The sequence below is a fragment of the Pinus tabuliformis genome, chromosome Q, assembly GCF_031772625.1.
Source record: "Pinus tabuliformis cultivar Carrire ecotype Pingquan chromosome Q, CPIR1, whole genome shotgun sequence".
In the NCBI taxonomy this organism is placed as follows: domain Eukaryota; kingdom Viridiplantae; phylum Streptophyta; class Pinopsida; order Pinales; family Pinaceae; genus Pinus; species Pinus tabuliformis.
This window is the reverse complement of record NC_142296.1, coordinates 365,532,267-365,542,708: the sequence shown is the minus strand read 5'-3', so window position 1 is coordinate 365,542,708 and position 10,442 is coordinate 365,532,267. Positions and strand designations below refer to the sequence as shown.

Genomic DNA, 10,442 nt, shown 5'->3' with positions numbered 1-10,442 from the left:
GGTAATATGGGATGCCAAAGAACGTCATTTTAGATAAGGATACTATATTTATTAGTGCATTTATGTCATGTGAGAAGATGGATATGGAGTTAAAGTGGTTTACAATATGACTTATGGGAAAATATAAGTAGTCAATATGACATTATGACATTAGTGTAGTTTTTGAGTTCAAAAGCATCCAAATATTTTGGATGAAAATTATATATATATATATATATATATATATATTATGATAGAGTAATCTATATTTTTATTAGTAAGTCATTTTTTGAAATTTATTTTAGATAATATTTCTATTTTCATACTTAAATGTTGTATGTGAACAATAAGGAGGTATAAGGGAGGACTTCATAGGAGATGCATTAAGAGTAGAAAATTGGGTTGAGAATATGAGATATATCGATTTTCTAGTACACAAGACGCTGAAGAAGTCGCAAGAAAAATATAATGTTATGTATGATCAAGACAAAACAAAGAAATCATTTAGAGTGGGAGATGGATCTTAGTTATACTTGAATAAGGAAATACTATAGGGTCTTGATAAGAAGATCAAAGCTATGTATAATATGCCCCTTTGACAATATTAGAAAATGTGAGAGATGATGTCTACAAACTTAGTCTATCTCGAAACTCTATGAACTCTCTATGTTGGATTAGGAGGTGGAGCAAGTCCTACCTTCCATAGGACACAATTGTAGAAGAGGTCCAAAAGTACAAGATAGGGGAAAATTTACCTTTCGAAGATTGGGTTAAAATGATAGCTTCCGGACAAAGCAAAGTGGTACTCCAAGGAGAAGGTAGAGGAAAAATTTCCTCCCCTCATTCCACAAATCTTTTGGGGACCACAATGCTCCCTAGATGAGGAGGCATTATCTAGATTGGATCATTATATTATTTTTCATCTATTTCAATGCTTTCAAAGTGGGAAAAAAATAGGGAACTTAGCCTACAAGGTCATTTTAATGGCATATCCCAAGTGAGAGAAATGGGGTTTGAAACCTTCTAAAGCCATTTTGAGGCATAAAATGACATTTTCTATGGTCAAACTTTCCCACTCTAGCATTAGACCTTGATATACTAATATGCATTTAGAGAAATTTCAAATAGTGTAAGAATTACATCAGCGTTCGTATGCAAGTTTTATGCCTCGAATAAGTTGACCTACCATGTTGACCACTATGGTATGATAGGATGCCACATTTTCCCTCATCACTCATGAAAACGGGGCTAGCCATGTGTGAACTTTCAAGAAGACTCTAGAGGGTCCAAAATCATAACTCTAGTTGAGGTTTGGGGGAGTTAAATTTTTCCCCTAGTTTGCTATCAAACTATGTTAAATGCCAAACCACGAGGAAGAGTAGGGGTTCCATTCTAAGTTATTTTATTTTGTTCCATAGTTGAGGAAAGCAACTGGGAGTGGGAAGTTAGAGAGAAATATAGAGGGGGTTAAGTTTATGTAGTAGTCTTATAGTCGATAGGTCTTAGGTAACTATATAAAGAGTACCTCTTCCTTTGTAATTGCATATTTCCACACTAGAGATTAGAGAGTAGAGTAGCCTTAACTTCTAGTTGGGTTTTCTTCTAATGGATTGTTAGGTAAAATTTTGTGTCTATTATGGATGTGCACGTGTGTGTATTTCCTTTTTGTTCTCTATTTCTTGCATTTAACTATTTCATTCATTTAAGCAAAAAAATAGCTATTAAAGAACTTAAGATCCAAAGGAAAATTAACTCTCATAATATATATTTTTATTATTTTTATTGGATCTATTGTGATGAACTATTACAATGGATATTTATCCATGGAAGTTTATGTATCAAAGATGGCTTCCTTCAAACTATTACATAGGTCTTCATTCACTAGGTGATAGTCTCCTTCACAACATTCTACAAAATTTCTAAGCAGCAATTTTATTGCAAAACATTGATAATCTCAACAACACTCTGTGCACATAGAAACACGCTAAAAAAATTAAATGTAGAAGAAATGAAGCAATCACTCCAAAAAAAGAAATCTACTCTCATCCAAAAAAAAAGAAATCCAATCTCCCATGCTAATCCTAAATACGTGTAGAGGATAAAATCTAGAGACATTTTCATGTTCCTATGTCCTCCCATCATGGAGCTGAGCCCATACTAGCTTTGATACCATGTAAGGAAATGGGACATACTTAGACATTATTTTCTCAAACATAAAACTGAGTTGAGTGATATATTTAATCAACAAGGTTACGTGTAAATACATCAAACTTTGGGTAAAGATAGACTCACTATCTTAGCCATACTAAAAACATGTTGAGAGAATATCTCAACAACACACTAAAGCAAGAGCTAACTAGTTGGGACGAATATCCCATGTCCAACTAGATGTAACAACCTCCTAAAGCTTAGAATCAAACCACCGACATAGAAATCCTATCTACCTCACAATAATCAATACATTAACAAACCATAATATTATGGTATGATGAATAATCACACATCAAGAAATAAGAAAAGTAGGAGTTAATAGTTCCAACTTTCCAATCATACATGTGCATCTAGCATGAAACAATGTTTGAGAAAATTATTTGGATTTGTTATCATTGAATAGATATTTCAAGCAAAGATAAATTCCTTTTCATTGGAACTTAATGTATTGGAACAACTTTTCTCTTGTTAATAACCCCAAGGAAAAAGGGCATATTTCACAATGTGATGTAGGATTATAAGCTTGATAGAAAAGCTTATATAACTTGAAGTAAGCACCAATAATGAACTTGATAAGCTCAAACATTATATTTTAAAGAACTTAGGGAGATGGTAATTTTAAAGTTGCTTTCATAATTTCATCACCAAAGATACCATGCACTAGTCTCTAAGGAAACTAACATTGAGATGGATGCACTTGTATTTGGGAACCTTGACATTGGATTAATTATTATCATGAAGCTTCACATATGATGCTAAAGAAATTTCCTCACCCTTCAGGTTGTCATTTTATTGATTTCATGTCATAGGAGACAACTTTTTCATTTGTTGTTTAGAAAAGCTTGTTCACAACATGATATTAGTCTTAACAAGGATGTTTTGATTGTAAGCTATATGGAAAAATAATTTAATGCATATGCATGTGGGAGATTCAAGGAAGGATTTATATAGACCCTCTAAATCTCAAAATTACGCAGGATATTGTCAGAAGGGATGAAAATGATGAGGAGATTCATGAGAAAAGGCTACTATTACTTCTCCTAAAGTCAAGTGATAGACTCAAATAACATACCTCTCTTATCCAAGTAAAATAAAAAGAAAGAAGACAGAATTGAAGCAAGGACTATGAATGTGAAATACCTCAATAATGAAGGATGAAAACACAAATTTGCAAACCTGAATCTTGGACATCATAAAAGTGACATAGATGTATGCACTAAATGAAACAAAGTATTTCCAAATAAACCTTACTGCTATTACTTAACATTGTATTCACTAAAGGATAAATTTGTTGGTTAAGAGCTTAACACATCGAGGGAAAAATTGTGTAATATTGAAATATTTAAATAAATATTATCCTCATGGTCAACATGAACATAAATATAAATTAGATAAGGATAGAGCCCAAGTAATTTATGAGGCTGAGAATTGAGGAATTAGAAGAACAAGAATCATGTAAATTTTATAAATCAAACTATTGCAATCATGCAAATGGTTTTCTTCTTGTCATTGAAAGTTATATTCATATGTTAATAATCAATGTTAGTTATCGTTCACATATTCTTGCACAATTATGGTTGATTGTAGACTATGCTCACCTTTCATACTTTTCTTGAACTTTGCAAGCATGGACATTCCAATTTGTAGACCATTCTTGTTCTCATAGTCTATTGTTCTTATTTTTCCTTAACATTGATAATAGGTTGATATGAAGAAGGTTATCTCTTAATGACTTGTAGACTATTCTAAGTTTTCCAAAGCTACTTTGTTTGGAACATGCTAAAGTTAGTAGATTATTGCTTTATTATTCATCTTATTTTTGTTTCATTTCAATCACTTATTTGAAGTTCCTAGCTAGAATTAGATAGTTGCACTATGCATTTGTATTCACAGTTGTGTGATAACCAAGTGATAACCAACGAGTTTTCCATTTCAATGTATGAGGGTCTAATTGGGTCCTTTCCCAAGTAAGCATGTGAATTTGATAAGATACGTTTACCCATGTCCAATATGTACATGTTAAAAGATGTGGTGAGAAATGGCTAAAGAGTTTGTCACAATTTGGGTAGTGGCTTATCAAATTGTATTGATCTTGTGAATGACCACATAATACAGGAAAATTGAAAGACCCTTACTAATAGCTTTAGAAGAGAAACAATTAGATTATAAATAATTTGCACTCCATTATAATTGCAATAGAATTAAATTAAATTTCCCCTCTTTTATTTGTTTCTTTTTTTTTTATATTGTAAGCCATAACAAAAGAAAATGCCACTCAATGTAGTTTGGCAGCATGCTTAGATCAAGAAAAAAATACTTACCAGCCTTTAAAGCAATTTACACAATGTGCATCCAATTCATTCTAGAACTAAATGGATAATCAATTTGCTTATTGTAGCAAAATCAAACTCCCTTGCAATGCACAATGGAAAAGGAGATCAACAAGATCACTTCAATTTACATAGCCCATTGTTGCAACAACTCTTTCCTTAACTTGTTGCAATCCCTTATGCATAATATAAGCAATGGCATCTTATCAATTTTAACTAATTTACAACACTTTATTCTCAATGGTCCTTTTATAATATGACTTGAGAATGTAACTTTAAATATATTATTTGCTTTATCCGTGTCCATGTGTACATTAAGCTCTACCTTTTTTTTGTATGCACAAAGCATTGCAATCCTACACACACCATCTATAGATTTAAAATCACAACAATAGATTTTTATTGGCCTTCTGGAAAAGAAAAAGAAAAAAAACTAGAGTTATGTTTTTATTTTTAAATTTTTATATTATTTTACGAAGATAATGAGTGAGAAAACTAAATCTTTATGGCAAATCCTTTTTTTTAAGGTAAATTTTCCATTGACTATTCAATTTTCTGAAATTATCCAAACATCTTATAATAGGTGAAAGTCCATGTGGGAAAAATTAAATGGTAAGCTGTCCCAACTTTTATGTATATGTAAGACTACTTTTTTTTTTATCAATTCCTTTCTAATTTAAAGAATAATTTTCACAACAAAAAAAAAAAAATTGTACACTTAAAATTGAACTCTTCTCATCTTTCCTAAAAGTTCCTATCTTAAAATTGTAATTAAAAAATTATTTAAAAAAAAATTATTTATCTATTAAAAATATATATATAATAAAATTAATAAATAAATCTCATCCATTAATAATACAACTCATACTTTTCAAACACCTTACTTTTCAATATTAAAGACAATTATTGTGAAAAGGATTATGTCCAACTTCGTATGTCTAAAGGTTAAAAATAAATCTCCATCCATGAACTTTTTCAATGTACTTTTTTATAACAATAAATATACCACATAATTTAATAAATCCACATAAACTTATCAAATATATTATATAATTTAATAAATCCACATAAACTTATCAAATATACTGTATAATTTAATTAATCCACATAAACTTATCAACGTCATGTTGATGTATTTATTATTTTAAATATCAATGAATTAAAGTTTTTTGAAAAGTTAGAAACAATTTTTTTTTGACAAAGTTGAAACAACTTATCTTTTTAATCCTTAAATTTATATATAAATTTAAATTAATTAAATTTACAAACAAACAAATTGCAGTTATATTGACTCAGTGACAAACTACGAATGTACAACTAAAACAATTTTGATGACGCAACATTAAACATGGAGGAGAGTTAAGAAGTTTCTCTTCTTCACCTTTGATATCCAATGAGAGATTTAGGTTTCAATTTTCTTTAAATGATACTTAATGCCCAGAAACAGAGGAATATGCCAGAACCACCTATGCACGCATCTGTGTGGAAATGGATTTCAGCGCCGGATTCCCAGCTGAAATAAACCTAACAAGTAAAGACTATGTGTGGAACCAGAAACTTGATTACGAAAGTGTTCTCTTTAGATGTCAATCCTGCTTTGAGACAGGGCATCTAGTCAAAAATTGCCCAAAAGCCTCCCAGAAAAATTTTGCTAGAAACAATCACCACAGATCTACATAGTGGGAAGGAGCACAAAAAGAACACTACACTGTCATAAAAGAAGAATACTCTAGAGAAAACTCTGAATCACAAGAAATCGGGCAGGAAAGAAACAACTCTCAAGACAGGCGAGGAGAAAGCCCCGCCCAACAAATCAACAGTTATGAGGATTCGACCGCACAAAATAAATCTTCATTTAGCAGCAAAACAGATCTCCTAGACCAAACTTCTTCTCCGACTATCTTCAGAAGGACGAACACAATAGATCGCGAAGCTAAGACACCAATGTCCCAAGAACTAGAAGAGATGAAGGGGATGCAAGATAAAGGAAGTTGGAAGACGGTAGAGAAAAAAAAGAAGGCTACAGCGCCAATCTCGCCAAGAAAGACGAGGAGCCAAATAATTAAAAACTAAGAAAATTATAGGTCCGATAGACCAATTTGGTCTCTATGGACGTTAACCATCATCATCTTCATCATCATCATCAATAAATCAATGATTTAGATTAAATTTCCAAAATTAAAATGGATATTATCATTGTAGTACCACAGATCTCGGTGAATGTCCGAGACATCGAGTGTACTATAGTGGCCCTGGAGTTGTGTACCGCTTCCATTATGCAATAGGTTGGATGCCAAATAAAATGAATGACAAAGACATGACACACTTTGTAGTAAAATTATGTTTAGTTTTATTGTCGAATTGAAATCTCGCAGCCAAATCAGAATTCTAAGAATTGTCTAACAAACACAGATCGAATTCTTTGCGGTGTCTCTAATGATGTAATTAGTTATTTGATGGGCTTTCGAGTTTATACACATTGCAATAAATTTAATCCATCTGAACCAAGGCAGGAATTTCAAATCTCAAGCACCCATCAAATGTGAGGGTATTTCAAATCTCAAGCACCCATTAAATTTGAGGGTTTGATGGTTTCTGTGCAATTTTAATGTTAGTTTTGGCCATTTAATTACTTAATATTGATTAGCAAGAAAACGATTTGGTTATATTTGATGGCAAATGACTTTGTGATGCACAATTTGCTTATTAAATTTCATCTTTAATCTAGGTCAGGATGGTAATAGATTTCAGAAGTATATAAAAATCTAATGAGTCTTAGCTAAAACAATCTTGCTTTATTTCATCTGAATCAAGGCAGGAATTTTAAATCTCAAACACCCATTTAATCAATCTGACCCAGACAGGAATTTCAAATCTCAAGCACCTATCAAATCAGGTTTGATGATTTCTGTGTAACTTTAATGTCAGTTTTGACCATTTAATCATATAATATTGACTAACAAAAAAAGATTTCGTTATATTTTACGAGCAAATTACTTTTTAACACATAATTTCGCCATCAAATTCCATCCCTAATCTAAGTCATGATCGTGATGGATTTCAATATAGATTCCAAAAGTACACAAAAATCTAATACGAGCTTAACCAAGATTGCTTGACAAAGCTGCCACAGATCTCATAGACCTTATATATAAGTGAAGTGTAATCTCGTGGAGCTGATCTGTTTACTGTTTGTGTCATGCAATACCTTGGATTCCAGATAAAAATTTGTATGGAGACATAAAATACTCTGTAGTAAATTTAATCCAAAACAAGCAGGTTTAGCATTATTGTATTGATTGAAATTTCACTGTCAAATCACGATTAGCAGTTTGGATCAGACAAAACGAATTCATTGCAGGTCTATCTTAATAATTTAATTGACTGTTCGAGATGGTTCTTCGAGTTCATACACACCAATCCAGTTAACTCATTGGACTGTTATCCTCGTGATTGATTGCAATATAAATTCAAAGACAGATTCTATTATACCAAATGTGCAGAACACTACAATAATTTCTATTCAGCAATTATTCACACTAACTATGGTAATCACATTCCATCCTAGATGTTATGGCCGACAGTACTAGCTGAGTATGGCTATGACACAATAACAAGGCAGAATTTTCAGGACAAGCTTGGCCGTGAACGAAGCTTCATGTTCAGTCCCAGGGAGCCACCGAGCATTCGACGGGTTTAATGGGGTAGCGAGGCTGATCATGGCAGTAATCGTAAGTCAAATATTTGCTGTTCACCCACCTGTAATATTCCCTCTGTTTCTTCGTCAGAGTCCACGCCACGGGCTTATCCCACCAGTGCCTTGCACTTGCATTATTACTGTGAGCACAGGACGATTGGGTCGTGTTTTGATCCTCCCATTTGCAGCCGAGGCCATGGAATTTCTTGTACGAAGATACGAATGGAGCAGCCGCCCAGTTGGTCTTCTCAAGGCCGCCTCTCGTTGCCCAGTTGTCTCCATTCCAAATGCTGGAGAACATGTACATCCCCTGCTTTCGAGGGAACACATCGCGTGTAGCCTTTGTGTGCCTGTGGACTCTCAATGGAACTTGATCCACGAAAAACCTGCACATCAATTATATAATTATAAGAATACCCACAGAAATTTGGTGTGCAAAATTATAGTTTCGCTTTAAAAATGAAAATTTGAACACAACGTAGTCTAACTAGGCTTCAAATTTGAGAGGAGAATTATGGAAATTTAGGCCCATATTTTTGTAAATAAGGTTACAGCCATCAAATTTTAAGATTTAGAGTGTCTTAGAGGTTTAAGTCATTTTTTGCGGGCTGGGTAAATTTATCACAGGGATAGACTACGCTGAACTTGATTCACTCATATTTATAGATAATATTTTGAAATCCGATGAAAAAAATAAGAGTAATTTTTTTTATGTTACTAAAAAACTCTGGTTCTATCTGACTCTAAATATTCCCAAAATTTATAACCCAATTAAGAATCTCTCCCATCAAATTTGGGAATTCTTGAAGACTTCTCAGAAACAGGGCATTCTTGAATATTTTTCATAAACAGTGCAGAGAGCAACAGTCATATGCTTACACAATCTGATGAGCGTTCCAGAGGATAGAGTAAGTGTGAAACTCTGTCGTTGGATCGAACCAGAGGATATGCCTCTGCTCCCTTCCACCCACACCATTTGAATAGATGTTCGTCTGAAGACCATAAGGCTGTCCACTTCTGTTCCCTAGAAATTCAAAATCCAGCTCGTCCCTATTCATGTCTGTGTCAGAAGACATCTGCAATCGATTCACACCCCCAAAAAAAAAACAATTAGAACAACTTACAACATGCATTTCAGTAACCAAATCTCGGCCCTCCTAATCTGCCATTTGCCTGAATATCAATTTTGTGAGCAAAACTTTCATCATATAATGCCATTCCTAGAGGAGATTTTCTTCTCACATGACCGTAATGACACTAAGGTTAACCTTAATATAATCCATAGAGATAGCAGAGTAAACGTACATAATAAGCAGTGACAACCCCTGCAGAGTCTCCTGGTACGAGCTTGAGCTTCATGCTGAACCATCCGAATCTATACTTGCTCTTCGATTTGAACCCAGAACCTGCACAAACCAGAGATCATCCTCAACATTAGGACACCTATTGCTTTATTCATTGAAGACAAAAATATATTAGGCAGGTTCAAGGCCAGCAAGCCAACCACATTAAAGATAGCTTGAACGTTACTCTTTCAAAGTTCTGCTTTGGGCAAATAACATATTAGGCTTCTGAGCCTTGATGGGTAGTCTAGTTAGTTGAACCTCTGCTAAGGCATTGGCTCTCTGTTATTAGATGGGTTCAATTTTCTTTTGGCCCATCAAAATCAAGATTCTAATAATAGAGTCATAACTAAAAAAGCATATAAAACTGTTAAAAATAGAAATACCTGAGTTCTGGTCAAGAACCAGGTGCCATACTTGACCATTTTCAGAGGTCCTGAAGTGATCCTGAGCCCACAATATCTGAAAATTATCATCAAAAACCTTGGGAGATGAATCATCACCGTCGGACTGGCAAGAAACACAGGCAATCAGACCAATCAATACCAACACCAAGAAACTCATCCCCATTGCTCTCCAAGTCCTGCCCATACTTGTAAAAAGAAACAAGCACAAGCTCAGAACAGAGGGCGATTGCTGGAGCCTGTGGAGTGAGTGGAGCTGAAGCTGCATGCATATAAATAGGGTCGGGCTGCCTCGCTCCCTCACGGAACTGTAGCCCATACGTAGATACACGCCAGCTAATACCGGCGTGAAACTTGAAAAAGAAGCCGAAGGCGTGAAGATGAGAATCTGGGGCAGTTGAGAATTGCGATCACGGGTTGTCCTGTACATGCCAGAGATTAAAATTTTACAGATGGGCATGTATTTACGTAGACAGTG

At 33.8% G+C, this 10,442-nt stretch overlaps 1 protein-coding gene across 1 annotated transcript; it reads right to left on the bottom strand.

The window, feature by feature from the left end:
• Positions 1 to 7,985: 7,985 nt before the first annotated feature.
• Positions 7,986 to 10,227, bottom strand: LOC149219678 (putative xyloglucan endotransglucosylase/hydrolase protein 8). Its single transcript, XM_089384446.1, has 4 exons — positions 9,947 to 10,227; positions 9,523 to 9,623; positions 9,097 to 9,293; positions 7,986 to 8,603 (listed from the first exon to the last, which is right to left on the bottom strand). The coding sequence occupies exons 1-4, from the start codon at positions 10,149 to 10,151 to the stop codon at positions 8,183 to 8,185; spliced, it is 924 nt and encodes a 307-aa protein (XP_089240572.1). The 5' UTR covers positions 10,152 to 10,227; the 3' UTR covers positions 7,986 to 8,182.
• Between the last annotated feature and the right edge of the window lie 215 nt (positions 10,228 to 10,442).